General features: G+C 54.1%; 4 protein-coding genes across 6 annotated transcripts; 1 reads left to right on the top strand and 3 right to left on the bottom strand.

The window, feature by feature from the left end:
• Window positions 1-219: 219 nt before the first annotated feature.
• On the bottom strand, window positions 220-6046 carry LTB4R (leukotriene B4 receptor). Its single transcript, XM_019924117.3, is given in 4 exon segments — window positions 220-2196; window positions 2199-2618; window positions 2621-3014; window positions 4113-6046. Coding segments are annotated over 4 exon segments (1182 nt in total). The 5' UTR covers window positions 4221-6046; the 3' UTR covers window positions 220-1936.
• A 275-nt stretch (window positions 6047-6321) lies between these two features.
• Window positions 6322-8406, bottom strand: LTB4R2 (leukotriene B4 receptor 2). The gene has a single exon (XM_019924118.3). The coding sequence runs from the start codon at window positions 8404-8406 to the stop codon at window positions 7339-7341; it is 1068 nt and encodes a 355-aa protein (XP_019779677.1). The 3' UTR covers window positions 6322-7338.
• Window positions 8379-13913, top strand: CIDEB (cell death inducing DFFA like effector b). 2 transcript variants are annotated; one of them, XM_073800614.1, is made up of 6 exons: window positions 8379-8486; window positions 10909-11021; window positions 11359-11503; window positions 12630-12779; window positions 13020-13210; window positions 13333-13913. In XM_073800614.1, exons 1-6 carry the CDS (start codon window positions 8439-8441, stop codon window positions 13463-13465), a joined length of 780 nt encoding a protein of 259 aa, XP_073656715.1. In that variant the 5' UTR covers window positions 8379-8438; the 3' UTR covers window positions 13466-13913. The 2 variants fall into 2 exon arrangements, with proteins under 2 accessions (XP_073656715.1, XP_033707140.1); XM_033851249.2 differs by lacking the exon at window positions 8379-8486 and adding an exon at window positions 9096-10252.
• NOP9 (NOP9 nucleolar protein) lies at window positions 13880-19943 on the bottom strand. Of its 2 annotated transcripts, none has more exons than XM_019924119.3 (10): window positions 19697-19943; window positions 19036-19482; window positions 17867-17977; window positions 17481-17622; window positions 16547-16739; window positions 15768-15908; window positions 15234-15359; window positions 14832-15068; window positions 14513-14618; window positions 13880-14163 (listed from the first exon to the last, which is right to left on the bottom strand). In XM_019924119.3, the coding sequence occupies exons 1-10, from the start codon at window positions 19941-19943 to the stop codon at window positions 14006-14008; spliced, it is 1908 nt and encodes a 635-aa protein (XP_019779678.1). In that variant the 3' UTR covers window positions 13880-14005. The 2 variants fall into 2 exon arrangements, with proteins under 2 accessions (XP_019779678.1, XP_073656710.1); XM_073800609.1 differs by having other exon boundaries at window positions 17867-18019.
• Between the last annotated feature and the right edge of the window lie 113 nt (window positions 19944-20056).

Here is a 20056-nt window from a genome sequence, read left to right on the forward strand (position 1 = left end):
GTGTTTGTGTGTGTGCAAGTGTGAGCATGAGTGTGTTAAAAAGGAGTGATTCTTTCTCACAAGCTCAGCAAGACGACTGCCTCAGCCTTCCTGCCTGCCTGCCAACATGATTCCAATGTTTTGTACCCTTGGAAGCAGAAAGGATTTTATCCACATGACTCAAAACAAAAACTTGTCCTTTCCTGTTCCCCATCCACAAATACTGGAAAGAATCTCCAGTAAAATGTCATTTGATCTTTATTCATTCAACAAACACTAAATAAGCACCTGTTATGTGCTTACTATGTAGCATGGGCGGGAGGCCTGGGAAATAATCTATTAGGTCCCTCGCTGTTTTGGCTGCTGTTCTCAGACGGACCCACCATGCTTTCTAGCAAGGACCTGTAGACAGTTTGAGGGTCTCCTGTTCTCAGGTCCCTCAGATTCCCCCCTGCTTCCTTTTGCATCCTTCTGCACAGTTGCCGATATTACGTGGGTCTTGAAGCATCCAGGGCTCATTCCCACTTGCTCATACTTTGGGGTCCATGGGAGATATCTGGACACCCTAAGTTTGTTGCAGATGTTGCACGTGGATTTGGGGCTTTTCTCCTAGTTGTCTTTCTTTTTTTATAGGAGATATTCAAAAAGTACACTGCCGCTACCATCTTCTATTTTTTTTTTAAATGAATATCGTATATTTTTATTTTATTTATTTATTTATTTTTAATTTTTGGCTGCATTGGGTCTTCAGTGCTGCGCGCGGGCTTTCTCTAGTTGTGGCGAGCGGGGGCTACTCTTTGTTGCAGTGCGCGGGCTTCTCATTGCGGTGGCTTCTCGTGGAGCACGGGCTCTAGGCACACAGGCTTCAGTACGTGTGGCACATGGGCTCAGTAGTTGTGGCTCGCGGGCTGTAGAGCGCAGGCTCAGTAGTTGTGGCACACGGGCTTAGTTGCTCTGCAGCATGTGGGATCTTCCTGGACCAGGGCTCGAACCCGTATCCCCTGCACTGGCAGGCGGATTCTTAACCACTGAGCCACGAGGGAAGCCCCTACCATCTTCTTAAAACGCTGTCGGAACAGAGCCAGTCCCAGACTCTCCAAGGCAACAGTCATCCCTAGGAAAGAATGACTCAACCTTCTCACTTCTGCAAATCTTCATTTCCTAAGGGTGACCACATCACAGAGGGCCCTCAGCTCCAGCCTGCACCAGAGCATTTTAGGGGTTGGCAGAATGCTGATGTGCAGAATTCTAGGGGATAAGATCTGATGACTTGGTTCTCAAGTGAGGCCTCCTTGGGAGACACAGGGAAGGAAAGCAATCCCCTAGGACACCTCCCACTGAGAGGACAAAGATTACTGGTAGGAAGTTGGAGTCCTGCTAATAAAGATACCCATCACAGCCTTCAGGGCAGACACCTCACAGCAGTGCTAAGTGTTCTCAGAAGGTTCGCTAAGTCAGGGAGTGAAGGTCCGCTGAGTCGGGGAGTCTGGAGTGGTGAGCCCACGTGGGTGGTCTTCCTTGGCCAGCTCCTTCAGGGGTCTGCAGCCCTGTGTTGTTCTCAGTATGATCTCCAGACCACCTGCCTCAGAGGCAGGGAGGGAAGAAGGTCTGATTTCTATGTCTGTGTCTCTTCCAAAGCTGAAAATCATGGGAAACTAATGGATGTGCCTCTCAGCTGTTGAGAAGGACACCCATAAGGGCAACCAGGAGCACCCCAGTCCGCCATAATACACATGCCCCACACACAGGGTTGACCCAATTTCAGACTTCAGTTTTCATTGCAAAGCTGCCCGTGGGGGCCAGGCTCCCACTCTGCCCTGACTTGCCCTTCCCCTCCCTCTCTTCCGCTCCACCCGCCACCTGGGTAAGAGGAGGTTGAAGAATTGGGTCAGGCCAGCGTGGGCGTATTCCCCCAGGAGGAAAGCGAGCAGCCTTCCGCTGCCACCACCCCGCAGGCCTAGCTGACTTCGCTTCGCTCGAGAGGGTTGGTGGAGGCAGTGAGGCTCTCGGCGGGGCCAGGTTCGGGAGAGGCGGGGGCACCCCTCACCGTCTGGGCCAGGGTGCCCCCGCGGCGGCTGCTGGACACCTCGGAGCCGGTGCCCTCCAACAGCTTGGCGACGAAGGCCGTGCCAGCCGAGCGCTGCAGGCCGCCGGCAGCGCATGCGTACAGCACGGGGTTCACGCTGCTGCTCAGGAAGGCCAGCGTTCTGAGCGCTTGCGGGTCAGGTGCAGCCGCTGACTCTCAGGCCGGGACCCCAATGTCTTGCCCGCCAGCGCTCGGACCCCCTTGGCCAGGTTCACCACGTGGTAGGGCAGCCAGAAGGCAGCGAAGACCAGGATGATAAAGGCCAGCAGGCGGCCGGCGCAGCGGCTGCGGCGGAAGCGCCGGACCCGCAGCTGGCGCCGGATGTCGGAGTAGCTGGCCACCACGGCCAGGAAGGGCAGCAGGAAGCCGGTGACCACCTCGAAGAACAGATGGAAAGCCCTAAGTGCTTCGCTGGGGTACTTCGGGAAGCAGACCAGGCTCCTGTTGTCCGGACCCAACGTCACTTTGCGGTACAAGATGACGGGTGTGGCCAGCAGGACAGACACCACCCAGATGCCTGCTAGCGCCCGCCAGGCAACTGTCTTGGTGCGAGTTTCTGGGACACAGAGTGGGGGGCCACCACCAGCGAGCGGTCCAGGCTCATGGCCGTGATAAGCAGGACGCTGGCATACATGCTGACTCCGCAGACATAGTGGAACAGGCGGCAGCCAGCCAGTCCAAAAGTCCAGGTGCCTTGGGCCGTGTAGTAGAGGAAAAAGGGGGCAGTGAGCAATACGGCCAAGTCGGCCAGGGCCAAGTGTAGCACCAGCAGGGCAGTGACAGAGCGCTTCCGCATCTCTACCAGGATGCTCCACACCGCAAAGCTGTTGCCGGGCAGCCCCACAGCCAGTGCTACTGACAGTACGATGATAACCAGCAGAGAGATGAACGTGACACCTGGTGACGAGGGTGCTTCAGGAGATGTAGTGTTCGTGGCCATTGCAAGGACCTGGAGAGCGAGGGCGGACACGCACATGAGGAAAGGGACAAGGGTTTCCTGACACCCTGGACACACCTAGCCTGCGTATTCTACTCTGTCTCCAAGGTCAGCAGCAGCAGATGCACCTCCACAGTATACTGCCCTCATCACTGCCAGCTGACCTGTCTTAAGGGGATCTGGCTGAGTAGAAAGACTTAATTTCCTAACTGGGCCACAGAGCCCCTTCCTGCCCACAGACCCAATTGCAAAATATATAGCAACAGCAGAAGCAGTATTTCCAGACCCTTCAGCCTCCTTCCCTCAGGAGACCCTGAAACCCAGAACCAAAGTGGGAACTTTCCTTACCAATGCCGCACCCCTCAAAAGGCTAGCTCCTTTTCCCCCCGCCAGGCACTCAGCCCTTCAGTCCCACTGACTTCTTCCAACCACCTACCCACTCACCCCAGAGATTCCCGGGGCCCAGCAAGAATAACAGGGATGGGAAGGATTTCGTGGCTAGGAGACAAGACTAAGTCCTCCCAAGTCATTTTACCACTGGTCAGGCTTTCTTTGGAAATTCCTTTGGACCTCGTCTTATGGCTTCACACCCCCCCCCCCCACTCCCCTACTCCCAGGTAACTTACTTAAGGCTTTGCCGAGCACTGGTTGGAAGCTGGTGTCAATCCCAGGGTGAGAACAGAGTGGTGTAGCCTATCCCCAGATCTGTCCCAGTGCCAGGGGCCTGGCCTGGGGTCCAGGTTCTATCAGCTAAGTCAGCCAGAGAGGAAGTACCACAGAGCAGGGGAGGGAGAAGACACATCTTCCTGAGGGTGGGGTGAGAACTCCTACCCCCTCCCTTCACTAGATGAGGTGGAATATTCTTCATGTTCCGGAAGAGCCCAGCTGGGAGGACGACTCCTCAGGGGTGGGGCAAGAAGAGAAGAGCCCCGGAAGGGGCAGTGAGAGAGGAAAGAGGGGTGAGGGGGTGAGTAGGCTGGGGTGTGGCCTCAGATGCAGGTCTAGACTGAAGCATTGAACAGAGTCATAAACTGCGTCATACAGGAGAAGGAGGGAAGGAAGCCAGAGAGGGGAAATGGACTCAGATTGAGAGGTCAGAACGTTGGATACCTTTATATTTTCTGTGAGCGATGTCGATTTTTCGATTAATAGGAAGTATAGGTTGACGCTGTGGCTAGGTTCTGGGTTTGGGTCAGGTGACATCAAAGAGGATGGCATTGTGTGTTTGGCTTGAATTCAAGCCATGACCGGGATTTGGGGGAGAGGACCCTCTTCCAGCACCCCATTCCTCCGCTCGGTTAAAAGAACTAGTTCCATTCTAGGTCAATCTCCAATCTCTTTGGGAGAAGCCAAAGTCCAAATGGTCTCTCTAGTATCACACAGAATGACAATTTCTTCCCCTTCCCGAACCACTTGCCTTGTGTTTGCCCATGTGGCTACCCTGCCACATGAATTTGGACCCAGGATCTGGGCACTGGGCAAGGAAGTCAGCACCACCTCTTTCCTACCTTCCCACAGCTGACTGTTCTGTCCCACCTTAGACACACAGAGAGAGCAGAGGTGAGCACAGGGGAGCAGGCATGAGGGAGTGAGGGCAGCAATGCCTTATGCCTGCCCTGCCAAGGGGGGAAACCAGGAGGCTGGAAAGGGAAACAGCCCCCAGAAGGGTCACTCTTCCGGCTCCCTGGAAGGAGGACAGTCTCGTCTTCTTGAACTCTCCTGCGAAGCTAAGAACCAAAAAGTCTTATCTTCCATCTGACCATGAGCCTTTCTGCTTCCCTTCCAACTCTGCCTCTTCTCAGGAAAGATGCACAGTGTAATGGTGGTCATTGAGGTCCCTTATCCTCTGTAGTGCCCCTACCTTTCCTGCTGTGGGAAAAGCCAGAGCAGAGTTGACCCAGCAGTTATCAGGCAGAGGATACGGCGAAAAGAAATGGGCTGAAACCGCAGCAAGAACTGAAGACAGAGTTGAGGAAGGGCTTTCTGACCACAGAGGGTGTGTGAGAAGGGGAATGTGTAACGGAAGTTGGGGAGCCTCTGCCCCAGTGCGCAAGGACAGGAAGAAGCCCATGAAGTTGGTGTTTGAGGATAGAAGCTTCCGGCTCAGAGCTCCAGGGTCAACCAGAGGTCCCTTCTGACAGGAGCTGGGGTGTCTTTGCCCCCTCTTCCAAACTGCTCCCCACCTCCGTTTCTCTCAATGGCCTGTCTTCCTCTGCCCTAGACTAGACACTCTAGGCATACTCTCCGTCCCCCAGGTCCGGAGCTCCATCCCAACCCGTTTTGGTGGCCCTGATGTGACCCTGAGAACTGGATTTCCTTTGCTGTCTCTCTTGGCCTCTGCCTGGGTGGTGTGAACAGTCACTAAAGCAGAACCAGGGTGATGGTTAGGGTGACCTCTCAGGTAAGTTTGCCAGAGACTGAGGGGGCTGGGACAAGAGACTCAGTGCTAAAACTGAGAAAGTCCTGGGCAAACGGGGATGGGTTGGTCACCATGGTGACCACACGTGTGTGCACACGGACAGCCCTTAAAAAGAACCCCATCCTACATCCCCAAACTCAAAAGTGCCAGGAGCCAGAAAAATTTTGAGACCTAGAGATAGAAAGATTCCAAAAGATGGGGGCTGAGAAGTACTGGGGGAGATGAGGAAGAGCTAGCAGTCTTGGGGGGAGTCAAGACTTGGCAGAGAGGAAGAAGAGAGAGAGGAGAGGTGGCACCTCCCTGAAAAATTCCTCCTGTCTTCCAGATATCCACACCACTCCCCATACCCCTCAACCCCAGCCCCCAGAGGGTCCCTGCGTGAGTGAACGCCTGTTCCCGGGCTCCTTTTTGAGTCAGGTGACCTTTGCAGGGAGAGTTAGATTCAAAGAAGGTACATCTCAGATTCCCACGGCCCCTCCCCCACTGTACCAACCACAAGACAGACAAGAAAACTTTCCTTTCAAACCCCACAGATTGACTTTCCCCTTCCACAGCCAGTTTCCTCTCCACTCGGCTCTAACAGACCCCAAAGAATGGATCTCATCACCACCCCTCATCCAAGCACTCATACCTTTCCTTCCTCTTTCTCTCTTTATTTCCAGAGCGGTTCTATGGGTTGGCTAGGGGGAACCAGGCCACCTGGGCTGGGGAGGACAGGTCATGATGCCACCGAAGGCTGGCATTGCCCAGCCTTGGCCCGACCCAGCAGGCAACTAGGTGACTTCGGTATCACTCAGGTATGATGAACCACTGGAGGGAGCATGCTTAAGCCATCGTGTAATTGTTGCCAAAATCTTGGCTCCCTGTCCACCAATGCCGAATAGAAGTACGGAGACAAAGTCTGGAGGAAATAGAAAAGAGTGGCTTTATTCCTTTGGCCAGGCAAGAGGGAAACACAGCAGGCTAGCACCTCAAGAACTGTGCCCCCCCTCTCCTGGGGGATTACAGAGGGTCTTATAGGTAGAACTTGCAGTCCAGGTAAGTGATAAGGATCAAAGTGGTGAAGGTTTTGCATTCTTCTTCTTCTTGCAATATTTTAAAACGGCCACAGCTAGCAAAAGGCAACCGGGTCTGGTGTCCCTGAAGTTATTGTCCCGTGACCTTTTTTTTTTTTTTTTGTGGTACGCGGGCCTCTCCCGTTGCAGAGCAGCACAGGCTCCGGACGCACAGGCTCAGCGGCCATGGCTCACGGGCCCAGCCGCTCTGCGGCATGTGGGATCCTCCCGGACCGGGGCACGAACCCGTGTCCCCTGCATCAGCAGGCAGACTCTCAACCACTGCGCCACCAGGGAAGCCCCGGTGACCTTCTTTTAATGCTGCGAGAGAGTGTAGGGGGAGAAGAATGCCAGGTGCAGAGTATAATTCCTATGGAATCAGAGAGTAATTAGCTTTGTGAAGGACAAGTCTAGCTACAAGTGTTTGTTAGTAGTAACAGCTAAAGAGTAACCAAGATTGCTTAACTCTTTCAGGCCTGTTTATGCTGTTTCCCCAGCCTGTTCATTGTTTGCTTATTTTCCTTGCTTATCAGAAAAGTCTCATTTCTATTTTTGCTGAAACATAATGACCACCCAGTGTATTTCACAATAGCTATTGGCAACAAGTAAGCAGCTCTGGCACCTGGGCACATGCCAACCTGCAAGTACATGATACTCCTTAACACTGACCATCACCACTCAAAGTCCCTCAGTTTGAGGAACCTGGGCCTGCCCCAGATGTATGATAATTCTGCCCAGACAGGTCAAAACTATGGTCAGAGAAGGATCCCCAAACTGTCCACAGTGGTTCCCTGAGTTCTGGGAGGCGATGTAAGGGGATAGGGGAGAGCAGGCCCGGTTGTAGGGTTTGACGTCAAGGGTCTCATCCCTGACTGTCCCTCTCCGCCCCGCCCCCAGGGTCTCCATTGCCACGGCCCTGCCCCAGCACTTTGAGCCGAGTGCTAGCTCGGAGCTCCATGGCCCCCACCCTAGACTGGACGCCCCATCGGGCCTCTCCGGAGCCCTCGAAGAGCCGCGTGAGGAAGCGGGGACCCGCTCGGGGCAGTAGATCCCCGGCGGTGAAGAGGTAGAGCAGCGGGTTGACGCTGGAGCTGAAGAAGGCCAGAGCCGTGGTTCCGGCTCGCGCCGCCTGGCCCGCCCCGCCCAGGCTCGCCAAGGCTCCTTCGGGCGGAGCCAGCGCGGCGAGCGCCTGCAGTACGTTGACAGCGTGGTAGGGGGCCCAGAGCAAGCCAAAGGCCAGCACGATGGCGACCACCAGCCGGCCCACCCGCGCCCCGTGCCGCCTGGCGCCCCAGCGGGTGCCCCGCAGCCGCACCAGCGTCACGCCGTAGCAGCCGAGCACCAGCCCGAAGGGCAGCACGAAGGCGGTCAGGGTCTCCAGGCTCAGGTGGGCGGCGGCGTGGGCGGGCGACGGGTGGCACAGCTGGCACACGCGGTCCGCCCAGAGGTGGCGGTACACGGCGGCCGGGCTGGCGAGCACCAGGGCGGCCAGCCAGACGGCCAGCAGCAGGCGGCGGGCCAGGGCCGGGCTGCGCAGCCGGGGCGCCAGGAAGGGGCGGGTGATGGCGAGGCAGCGCTGCAGGCTGAGCAGGCCGGTGAGCAGCACGCTGGCGTACATGCTGAGCGCGCACACGTAGTACACGGCCTTGCAGCCCGCCTGGCCCAGCGGCCAGGCCTGCCGGGTCAGGAAGGTCACGAAGAGCGGCGTGAGCAGCAGCACCGAGCCGTCGGCCAGCGCCAGGTGCAGCACGAGCGTGGCCGCCAGCGGTCGCCCCCGTGCGGGCCGCCAGCCCGCCAAGCTCCACACCACGAAGCCGTTGCCAGGCAGCCCCAGCAGCGCCGCCAGCAGCAGGAAGGCTGTGCCTGTGACCCGCGAGGTCTTCCAGCTCAGCAGCGTCTCGTTTCCCGGGGGACCGTAGCAAACCGACATCCCTAGGCGCCTACGGAAGGCTGGAAAGAGCCATGGAGCGCTTTCAGGTGGGGCAAAAGCCCACGTTACGCCTGATGCCGGTGAGAAGGGACTGTGCCTCCCTCACTCCTCTGCAGCCTGCCTCTCTTCTGTCTGGGAGCTTCTGTCTCTTCCTCCAGGACCCCAGACCCAGCTCAAACACTGCTTCCTGGAACCCAAATCCCCTGCTCTGGGTCAGCCGACCTCCCCAGTCCTGACTCCCAGGCTGTCACTGCCTCCACCTTCCACCCTCCTAACCTGGCCTCTCCTTCTTCGTCCAGCCCCGTTGCCTATACCTCAGGGCAAAAGTGAGTGGAAGGGAGTATGGTCTCATGGGCAGATCTACTTACCCAGCTGGGAGCGAGCAGGGTTGGGGGCCCTCCAGGGGCCTGGGGAAGCCCAAAGGCAAAGGGGCAGTGGGCCGGGTGCCTAATCCTGTCCTGTGCCTGTCAGGTTGTCAGAGGGTGAGGCGAAAACAGGGAGGGACAAGGTGGGGCTCCTCTCGGGCCTTTCCTGGGGCCCCTCCCTCACCCTGCTGCTTCCCATCACTAACACGTCCAGGCGTGTGAGAGCCCGCCTCCCCAGGAAACAGGATAAGCTGAAGGGGTGCAGATAAGGTTCCCTGGTCGTGTGGGTGAGTAGGGACACTGCCAGATCCTGCCCCTGGGTCCTGCTTCTGCGCTCATCCCTCCCCACCCCCTGCCCCCCACCCTCTGGTCCCAATCCTCCCACCCTGCAGCTCTTATGCTGTCTGGCCGCTCTTGCCTGCACTCAGCAGAGAAGGCGACCCAACTCCTCATTCCCCCAGCTGCTCTACCTTTGCCTGTTTTCAGACTCCTGACCCTGAGACTCAGACTCCTGAGCCCCCTTTTTCCTCAGCTTCCTACCTACCCCTCTCACCTCTTGCCTTGGACCCTGCCCCAGTCATTCTGCCCTCACACCTCTCAGTGGGCTGTCAATGGCAGCTTTCAGTGTAAAGCATAGGTTAAGTTCCAGGCGGAATGGGAGATGCATGGAGGTGTGAGGGGCTTATAGCCTGGTTGAGGAGTCCTAACTGACAACCATGAAGAGGCCACACTGCCAGGCTGCACCAGGATACAATGCAAGGAAAAAGGAAAGGGCGCAGTGTAGAGACTTACTTCTCTAGGTCGTGAGGTTGGGCAAAGCTTGGAAAGGAAGAAATTTGGTAGATTGATGAAATTTAGGGAAGGGGAAAAAAGGCTTCTGCCCAGTCAACAGCCAGAAGGGGGTTCCTTGGGAGCCAGGACACCAGTCTTGTCTCAGTTTGGGTTCCCTCCAGAGCAGAGCCTGAGTCGAGGACATGGGTAATCTGGTATTTGGGGAGTCAGGTCGGGAAGCAGGAGTGAGAGAGCAGGGGAAGAGAGGGAAGAGGAAAACCAGTAAGAGTGTATTATTGAATTCCAATATTCAGTGGGCATCAGGAACCTCTGAGTGCACAAAATAACTTCCAGAAAGAGAGAAGATGGGCGTTTATGGCCAGCTCACATTCCCCATTGTTTGAGGGTTGTCCTAGAGGCATTAATGCCCTTATACACACTTGCAGCCTGTACTTGTCAGGGGGCTGAGTGGGCTGCTACAGCTTCAGATAAGACTCCTGGGCAAGAAATCAAAGAGACTTATGCTCATGTGAGGGATTCACTGACAGTGAGAGTCTGAGCTTCCTCACAACTGTTCATCACAACTGCAGCTGAAATCAGAGATGGGGCACGGGGCACCGAATGCTAAAGTCCTGATGTCATCGAAGGACCCATCCCCTCTTCCGCCTTCCACATCTCCTTCATGCCTATAAAGTGGCCAATGGAGAAAGGTGAGAGAATGACTAATCCAGTGCAGCTGAAGCAGGCAGTTCTTCTGAAGAGAAGTGTTGAGCCAGCCCCTCCCCTAGCCCACAGAGGGAAGAGCATGAAAGAGGAAGGCCAGGGTCCCAGACAGGATCCTGGTGATTCTGGATCCATGGATCAGGACCCATCCTCCCCTCGCACCCCACCCAGGCACACTGCCTGGAGGTGTTCTATTTTCTCCAAGCCCTGCCCATCCTCAGCACGGCCTCCCTGTTCCTAAAGCTGCAGTTCATGGCGTTTTCAGTAGGTGGCAGCACATACAGAGCAAATCACATAACCAGCTTCACACAGATTGGGAGCCAGGAGAAATTGGCCCTAGAAATTACCTCGATATAAAGAAACACACCGGATATCACATTCCATCCAATTACATAGTTCCCATGTACCCTCACATCACACGCTGCCACCAGAGACACACACACAAACTTCCATGGCTTTTGCTGGACATATCTGGGCCTCCATCCTTCCTCCACCACCCCACTTGGCCCTTCCCCTCCTCCCTCCCCTTGGACTTTGCCCTTCTCACTGGCCAGGCAGGGGGGCCAGAGTCCGGGCTTGACTCATACCCCACCTCGCCGGGGCTGAGATCCCAGCTCCGTAACAGAAAACACCACCACTTCAGCTCCAACCCCGCCGAGAACCACCGAGCCCAGACCTCCCGGGAGAGGCAACTCTCCTGCTCCTTCCCTCCACCATGGAGTACCTCTCTGCCCTGGACCCCAGCGGCCTGCTCAGGTGATTTCTAACCCTTCTCTCCACTCTCCAGCTCTGGGGATATAGGCAGGGTGACAAAGCTGCTTTCAGACCCTAGAAAACTTTCGAATTTGTACCCCTTCCCCTCCCTGCCCCTTTTCACAGTGGGCTTGTCCAGCTCCCGAACCGCCACCCCATCCCCTCACCCCCCCACCGCGCCCAGTCCGTGGTCTCTCCCTCTCTCCCCGAGCTACTTTAATCCGCACACCTAGATCCCTCCCTCCCAACTTCCCTAAAGCTCCAGCTACCCCACGCCCGTCACCCCCGCTGCACTCACCAAACCCCTCACTCCTTCTTGACCTTTCTTCCCACCTACCAGGTCAGTAACCAGTATGAGCTCCGATTTGGGCCGTAAGGTCTGGACCTCGGCTCCACCACCCCCGCGACCTTTCCGCGTCTGTGATCACAAGAGGGCCACCCGGAAAGGCCTTACAGCTGCCACCCGCCGGGAACTGCTACACAAGGTGTGTGGGCCACGTCCCTGGGTTCCAAGAGCAGAGGCAGCCAAGGGGCTAGGGAAGAGTGTGAGCTTGGAATAATGAGCAGGAAGGGCCGCGGCTACATGGCTGCCCCTCCCTCTGAGGGCTAAAAGCAGGGGGGTGAGCCCAGTGGCTTCTGCTGCATTTGAGTCAGTTCACTTTTTTTTTTTTCCAAGGAGTGGGCTTTTCTTTGGGGGCAGGAAAGGAGTAGACAGGGGTGGAGGGATAGATTTCAGAACTCAGTATGGAACGGCAATTTGTATGACAGATCAAATTCAAATCCTGATTCTGCCGCTTCCTAGTGTCAAAACTTGGGAAGTTACTCAGCCTATCAAAACCTCAGTTTCGGGCTTCCCTGGTGGCGCAGTGGTTGAGAGTCCGCCTGCCGATGCAGGGGACATGGGTTCGTGCCCCGGTCTCGCGGAGCGGCTGGGCCCGTGAGCCATGGCTGCTGAGCCTGTGCCTCCAGAGCCTGTGCTCCGCAACGGGAGAGACCACAACAGTGAGAGGCCTGCGTACCGCAAAAAAAACAAAACCAAAAAAAAACCCTCAGTTTCTTCATCTGTAAAAAGGGTACAATAATACAACTACCTCCTAGGGCTGCTGAAAGGAGTAAAAGAGAATAATGTATGTAAAGTGCTACATAGATACTTGACACTAGTGAAGACTTAAAAAGGTTAAAAGTCATTATTACCGAAAATAGTTCTGAAGAACTCTGTGAGGGTCGGGGAGAGTGAGGTGGGACACTGGAGATAAGACCCCGTCGTGACAGGCCCCATCAGCATAATGCCTATACCCATTCAAGAGAAACTGGCTAGCTTTTCAATTCCTAACCAGTAGGCATGGCTTGGAGGGAAGCTGGGAGAGATGACAGTGACATGGTAGGAGCAAAGCAGGAACGAATAGGAAAAGGACAGGCCCTAGTGAGGGTCCCCCAACAACTAAAGAACACCGTGAGCTAGAGCCATTAGAAGGGATGGCAGAGCACCAGGAAGGAGAGTTGGGATATCAGTCAGCATCTAGGGTCAACCATTGGGTGCTGGGCAGCCGGACAGGGAAGGGGCATGGGATAAGCTCTGCCCCTTCCCTCCTACTTCTTGCCACTGGGCAGGCACAGGAGACTCTGGCGCTGAGTGGAGTGCTAACACTGGTGCTGGAGGAGGATGGGACCACAGTGGAGAGCGAGGACTTCTTCCAGCTGTTGGAGGATGACACATGCCTGATGGTGCTGACGTTGGGACAGAGCTGGAGCCCCAGCAGGGTGAGAGGCCCACACTGGGGCTGCTTAGGCCACTGATCCTTTCTGTCTCTCCCAAGCCTCTTCTGCTACCTAACCCTGATCTTGGGGGCAGAAGCGACGGGAGAGGTGAGGAGTTGTCGAGGACTCCTTGTAGTGGACCAACAGTCCAGGCAAGGGTGGGTCTGTCCCAGTGCTGACAGGGATTAGTGGTGAGTGTCAGTATGTGAGGGTCCATTGCACCGATGTGGGGGGCTCCTACAGAGTGGGGTGCTGTCGTATGGCCTGGGCCGGGAGAAGCCCAAGCACAGCAAGGACATCGCCCGCATCACCTTCGACGTATACAAGCAAAACCCTCGAGACCTCTTTGGCAGCCTGAACATCAAAGCCACGTTCTACGGGCTCTACTCCATGAGCTGTGACATTCAAGGACTCGGCCCAAAGAAAATACTCAGGTCAGAGACCAACATGTCACACTTCCCCACCCCTACGGCTGCACTCCCCTACCCTGTTAGCTCTCCCCTGTGGAAAACCCCCAGACCCCACCCCGTGACTTCCTCTTGTCTCTGCCCTTCAGGGAGCTCCTCCGATGGGCCTCCACACTGCTGCAAGGCCTGGGCCACATGCTGCTGGGAATTTCCTCCACCCTTCGTCATGCAGTGGAAGGGACTGAGCGGTGGCAGCGGCAGGGTCGCCTCCAACCCTACTGAGAAGGGGCTCTGAGCTTCTGCCCCTAGACTCATTCCAAGAGACAGACTGTAAGGACTGTGACAGCATCAAGTTTGGGGCCTACACACAGTGCAGGCTCACTAACCCGCCTGTTTTCCCCAGTCTTCTGATCCCATAGTGACAGGCCCATCAGCCTAACGCCTTCCACCCCAGCCTATACCCATTGCTGAAGAATACTATCCATTCCTAGCCATCTTTGCAGCCTCCCACTTACCCTGAAAGGCCACAGCCTGTCCACAGGCATCTGGATCCCACCCTGATTGCTGCTACATCTAGAGGTCCTTACCACTCCCCTCCTGTCCCTAAGCTCCCCAGTGCCCTGAAGAAAGCCCTCTCTAACTTTACCTTGAGATCTCTATTTCTTTGTACCCTTCCCCCACAAAATAACAAAGGTGTTTCCAGTAAAAATATAAAAATGTTTATCAATAAGACTTTTGACTCCAGTTTAAACTAGGAACAGGACAGGATAGATACTCCGTTTCCCCGTGCCCCATGAACACCCAGTCCCAGATCCAAAGGCCTTAGTCTTCAAGTATTGAGTTCAAGGCCCGCCTCCGCTTGGCCACCGCCCCCTGCTGCTGTTCCCAAGCCTCTCGCCGCTTCAGAAAGGTAGTCAGGGCCACGTTTCGAGCTACATGGTGGCCAAAAGGGTCCCTTATCAGCTCCTGGTTCCGCGCCCCTGCAAAGGGAACCATTCGTGTTCAGTATCACCATGCAGTCACCCACCCATCCTTGAAGAGACTCTACCTGGGGTGAAAGTCCCTCCATTTTTTTGGAACCCTGGGTCTGCCTCAGGATAGAGTTAACCCCTCACTGTCCAAAGAAGAGAAGTCAGGAGGAGGGGTGGGAGCACAGGGCTGCACAGTCCGCAGAGGGGCAGGGGAGAACAGACTGCCAAGAACCCGTGGCCAAGACCACCCTTTGGAACTGAAGTCTCTGCTTAATTTAGGTCCATTCCCAGCCACCCAGCTCTTTAGAGTGAGGAAAGGGGACACTTGGAAAGGTCAAAGATCGGTGCTGGTACTCACCCAGCTCAGCAGCAATTTCCTTCCGGGCCCCCAGGGCTGCCCCACTCCAGATGGCATCAAGCACACGGCTGCCGTGGCGACTACAGGCCAGAGCCACATACTGTCCCTGCATTGAGACAAGCAAGGTAGGGCCCTCTAGGGCAGTCCACAGAAGTGTGTTGGGTTGGGGTGGGCATGAGGGCTGAAGTTCAGAGGCTGAGTTGAAGCAGTCTAGGAACTACACATCCTCTCTGTGACTCCGAAGCACAGTCCTGGGGGAAGCTCACATTCTCTAAATGGAGGATGGCAGAGGAATCAAAGCAGAAGCCAGAAATCTAACCTTTAGGGTCTTCAGCACCCGGCGGCGCTGCTTGCGTGTCACGGAGGGGCTGGTCAGGACAGCATCAAGCACATGGGAACCAGCAGGGCTTTGGGCCAGAGTCAGAAGCTGTGGTCCTGTCAAGGCACCCAAACTTCGAAGTATAATAACAGGACTGGAGAAGTGCAGCAAATGCTGGAGCAGTAGAGACCCAAGGACTGTCACTTCCCCCAGGTCCCTGGCGGTGGCCATTTCTACCTGGAAGGACAGAGACAGGGAATTAGGAGGCAGCCACCAAACTGCCACCTTCACTTGGATGAAGCCAGAGATCTCACCACCCTCACCTCAGTGGTGAGGGGCTTCCTAAGCCCTGGGAGGCCTGGTCCCCAGTTAGTCACAGGTTTGGCCTCTCCCCTACCTCACCTGGTGCTCTGCGGGCACTGCCCCCTCCTCCTCTGCCAGTCCATAGTACACCTCATAAGTCATCAAAGTGGCAAAGAGAGGCACACAGGCCACTTGCCGGGAAGAGGGCTCTGCACAGTGGAACGCCTAGAAAGGAAGACAAAACATGAAACTGAGAACTAACCTCAAGCAATTCATCCCTAACCTCGACTTCCCAGACAGGGGAAAGCATTCAGGACAGATGAGAATGCCTGAGTCCACAAGAACATAAGCTGCATGCGGACAGGATCTCATCTGCCTTGCTGTATCCACAGCCTCCATATATGTAACGGGCTGAATAAATATTTATTCCTTAAAACTTCTCTCTCTGTCCTGGGAGACTATTTTCATTCCAGGGCCATGAGATGGTTTTGGCTTCATTTCCCCCTGTATCTGTGAACTCCCTGGGCACTAGACCTCTTGGGTCCACAGATACAACGACTGAAGATTAGCTAAGTCCTAGCAGGTAGAATTTGAACTGAGGGCATAAATGGGTTGCGGGTAACCACCACTCACCTCCAACAACAGCTGTAGGACCTGGGCTTGGTGGATCCCAACTCTGTGGCAGGCCCCGACCAGGGCAATGACTACCCCTGAGTGACCCTGAGCCAGCACAGCTTCCAGGGCAGGGCTTAGCTCCTCAAACACGGGGGACAGCTGAGGGGAGACATGGGTTAAAGAATCTGGCATTCTGGTAACAGTGGGCTGAGTTATTGAGAGAAATCTTCCTGCCAAAAACAACTAAAAATGCTAGATAAAACATAAAAGCATTGCCAATAACAGGACTTTGGTTTGGATGGATAAGGAAGGTCCAGAACAAAGGGGCAGTCTTAGAGGTGCGGCCTCCCATGGGGAGGGGATTGTAAATGGCCATACTCTCAGGATAAGGGAGGACTAGAATTAAACCTCCCCTTCTACCCCAGATCTCAACCCATGAGATCCCAGGGAAACATGCCTTGGCACTAAGCAGCAAAGGAAATGAGAAGCTAGGACAGCAGCTCCAGTGCTCATATGGATTTGTAGCCAAGTACCCAGAGACTGCGCGAGCCACGGAAGCTCAGGCTGAGAACTTGAATTACGCCCGTCTCCTGCTGGCACTAGCACCTGAGAGAAGCCAAAGCAAATCCTTTCTGGGAAGAAGGCACCTTTACCCTAAGCTCTGGGAAGCCTCCAGGAATAACTTCTCAAGGGGAACGGCCAGTACACTGTTGAAAATACAGACGCAGGCATACAATAAAGCAAGTCCCAATGAACAAGAACTAAAAGGAACGGACTCAGCCAAGTTCCTGACTCACCAGCTCAGGAGTGGTGATAGCATCCAGGAAACGCTGCAAAGGGAAGTTAGCAATAGGATGTGCAGCCAGGGTCTGCAGCTGTCCTTGGAAGTGATCCTCAAAGAGGCTCTGGAGCCTTGGGGGCTCCGACACCAGCAGCACCTGCTCCAGGAGTCTGGAGCTCGTCTGATCGCGCAGAAATAGCAGTAGGGGACTGGGGACAAGGAGAGGGTGATCAGGTAGTCTTCACTTCACTTCATCCAAAATAACCACATCTTACCATGGTGATCATTTTGAAGTGTACTGAAATAGCAAATCATCACGTTGTGTGACAGGAACTAACACAGTGTTGTACGTCAATTATACTTCAAAAACAAACAAACTTATAGGAAAAGAGGTCAGATTTGTGTTTACCAGAGGCAGGGGCCCTGGGGGTAGGGGGAACTGGCGGAAAGCGATCAAAGGTACAAATGTCCAGTTATAAGATAAATACTAAGGATGTAATGTATAACATGATAAATATAACTAACACTAGTGTATGTTTTACATGGAAGTTGTTAAGAGTTCCCATCACAAGGAATAAAAAATTTTTTCCTATTTCTTTAATTTTGTATGTAAACGAGATGATGGATGTTCACTAAACTTATTGTGGTAATTGTTTTGTGAGGTAAGTCAGTCAAATCACGCTGCACACCTTAAACTTACGCAGTGCTATATGTCCATTATATCTCAATAAAACTGGACAAAAAAATAACATGGCTGTATACATATATATCTCATATATATACCTCATATATATATCTCATATATATATTTCATATATATACACATGTACACACACACATACACAGAATGAAAACCTTTGTCTTTTAAAACAAACAAACAAAATACCCATATCATGTCATTCATTTCACACAGCCCACCACCTCGGTCAATCCTGAGGCCCTGTCCATACCTGCCATCTGCTGAGGAATTGCGGCTACTCAAGTAGCCCATCACAGCATTGCAGAGGTGGGCACAAAGCTGGGGCAGCTTGCGGTGTAAGATCTGTAAGGCTACTTGAAGGCAGAAGCTGGAGATCTTGTCAGTGATAAACACTGTGGGGGAGGGCAGAAATAATAAATGCGGCTTTCCCAAAAGCCAGACAACCTATAAAACCTCAGATCTCAGGCAACAAGATTCAAGGGACTGTGGACACAAATGGTCTACACAGGGCCTTTACAACATCAAACCAGTTAAGATTTGAAAACAAGAGGGATAAGACTGATCAAAATAAGAGCCTTGTTTGATGATCATCACCTCCAAAAAAGATCCTAGATTTCCTCTTATTTCCCTCCTTACCAGCAATGTCCTTCAGAAAGCAGGAGCTCAGGTTCTGAAGACAATTCAAGAAGGTTTCAGGGACCTCGAAATCGGTTGCCTTACATTCCCGAGATGGGGCCCTTTGTGCTTCTGAAGGAAGATCAAGAACGTATGCAGTGGTGAGATCACGAACTGCCATCCAGGAGGAAGAATAATTCCGTAGTTGAACAAGGATTTGGCTTGGAGATGCGGAACACGTACAACTCAGTCGGTACAACTGAATGTCTCGTCTCGTCTGGATGACTGAACTGAGACTACATTTCTGTTTTAATTTCTCTAAGAAACTTCAACCAGCTCCCCCAGGGTCCATAGGAGATAGTCCAAACTCCTCAGTCAGGAGTTCAAGGTGTTCCAAAATCAGGCCTCACCTAAACTCACTATCTTATTTCCCAGTGTTTTTCAAAATGTAGGTCTGCTGCCTATGAGTGTATTACGAAATCAATCTAGTGGGTCTCAACCACCTTTTTTTTTTTTTGGCCGCGCTGTGTGGCCTGCGGGATCTTATTTCCCCAACCAGGGATCGAACCCACGCCCCCTGAAGTGAAAGCACAGATTCTTAATCACTGGACCGCCAGGGAAGTCCTAAGCATTTCTTTAATGTAACACACAAAATAAAATGAAAAAGGAGGGAACTCCCTGGCAGTCCAGTGGTTAGGGCTCCAAGCTTCCACTGCACGGGGCACAGGTTTGATGACTGGTCGAGGAACCACAAGCCGCGTGTGGCTCAGCAAAAAAAAAAAAGGGGGGGGGAGGAGAAAATATCAGAGTGGGTTGCATGTAGTAAGGGTATTGCTTTCTGACCTTTTGCTTGAATCCAGTATGTGTATATATACACATATGTATGTCAAGTCATGTTTAAAAAACTTTTCCATACTGTGAGTTCTGGTTAAAAAAAAAGTTTGAAACGCAATGCTCAAGTGAATCATCTCTTCCACTTGCCCCCATTCTTCTAACAGCTGTTCCCTAAACACACCTATGCATCCTTACCTCTGGGCCTCTACGCACACTAATCTTTGGCCTGATATCCCTGACCTCATTTCTCTGCTAATTCTTTATGATCATGAAGAAATCCTCTGCTTATTCTCTCCTTCTGAACTTCCTAAACTCTCCTTCCCTCTGGGTCTATATCCCTTTCTTGTAATACTTACCAGGTAACTGGGAGCCACGGTGCCTGGCTCTCTCAGACTCCAGAAGAGTCCCTCCCAATACCTGCAGCAAAGTTCTGACCACGAAGCTGCCATGTGTGTCTCCACAGTAGAAAAGAAAATCATCACACACCTCAGCGGCTAGTCCCAGGCCCAGCTCCTCCAGGGTCTCCAAAGGACCATCCTTCCCATCCTCCTCCTCCTCCTCCTCCTCTGCAGGGTTCCCTAGCAATCGAGGCAGCTGCAGCAAAGCACTTTGCAATACATGGACCCCACATCGATGACAGGCCACAAAGCGCAAGTTGGGCCGCAGAGCAGCCCATACTCGACACAGCGGTTTCAGGGGACTGAACCCCAACAGTTCCTGCAGCATCTCACTACCAGCCCTGTTTGTGGCCAAGGCTAGGGCCTGAGCCTCCACTTCTTTCAAAACATTGTGCACCATCAGCTCTGGAAAAACAAGAAAAGAAATATATTAAAGAGAATGAGAGGAGGCTAAGGTTATGTTCCATCACTTAACCAAGGGGTGGGGAGGGAGGAAGGGGATACAGGAGATGAAACTAAGTCCTCACACCCTGGGGACCCACGAAAATGTCCTTACCGGTCCTGGATTTTATGCCCAACTAAGTGCCTCCCTTGATCCCACCCCAAAGTTGCTCCCTACCTCGTTCTTCTCCCGTCTCGGGGACCTCTTTCAGCGCGGATAGCGCCCGGCGGAAATACCCCAAAGCTTCTGGGCTCAGGTGAGGGTGCGCATCCGGAGCCGGCTCTGAGCGCCCATCCGGAGGCGGGCAGGGTTGTCGCTGGCGGCCTGGTGGGGGGCGCCCCGAGCCCTTGGCTCCGCGCCCTCTTTTGCCACCAGCTGGGAACCGGCGCCCCGCCTGGTGGGGGGAGCGCGGAACCAGCCCCATGAGTGCTTCGGCACCTCTCCGCCAGCAAAGGCTTCCTTAGCCGCAGGGGGAACCTCAAGCACTCGCGTACGGGCCGGGGCCTGGCAGAGTTTAGGCACGCCCGCGCGCTCAGG

The sequence above is a fragment of the Tursiops truncatus genome, chromosome 2 (genome assembly GCF_011762595.2).
Source record: "Tursiops truncatus isolate mTurTru1 chromosome 2, mTurTru1.mat.Y, whole genome shotgun sequence".
Classification (NCBI taxonomy): Eukaryota; Metazoa; Chordata; class Mammalia; order Artiodactyla; family Delphinidae; genus Tursiops; species Tursiops truncatus.

What these genes read in the sequence shown, in the direction of transcription:
- LTB4R2 (XM_019924118.3), bottom strand. Translation starts at nt 8,406, where the DNA reads ATGTCGGTTTGCTACGGTCCCCCGGGAAACGAGACGCTGCTGAGCTGG.
- CIDEB (XM_073800614.1), top strand. Translation starts at nt 8,439, where the DNA reads ATGGAGCGCTTTCAGGTGGGGCAAAAGCCCACGTTACGCCTGATGCCG. An exon ending in CCACGTTACGCCTGATGCCG is followed by an intron (nt 8,487 to 10,908) that starts GTGAGAAGGGAC and finishes CCACCACTTCAG; the next exon opens with CTCCAACCCCGCCGAGAACC. An exon ending in GCCGGGAACTGCTACACAAG is followed by an intron (nt 11,504 to 12,629) that starts GTGTGTGGGCCA and finishes GCCACTGGGCAG; the next exon opens with GCACAGGAGACTCTGGCGCT.
- NOP9 (XM_073800609.1), bottom strand. Translation starts at nt 19,943, where the DNA reads ATGGGGCTGGTTCCGCGCTCCCCCCACCAGGCGGGGCGCCGGTTCCCA. An exon ending in CCGTGGCTCCCAGTTACCTG is followed by an intron (nt 18,020 to 19,035) that starts GTAAGTATTACA and finishes CCTGGATGGCAG; the next exon opens with TTCGTGATCTCACCACTGCA. An exon ending in GGAAATTGCTGCTGAGCTGG is followed by an intron (nt 14,164 to 14,512) that starts GTGAGTACCAGC and finishes TTCCCTTTGCAG; the next exon opens with GGGCGCGGAACCAGGAGCTG.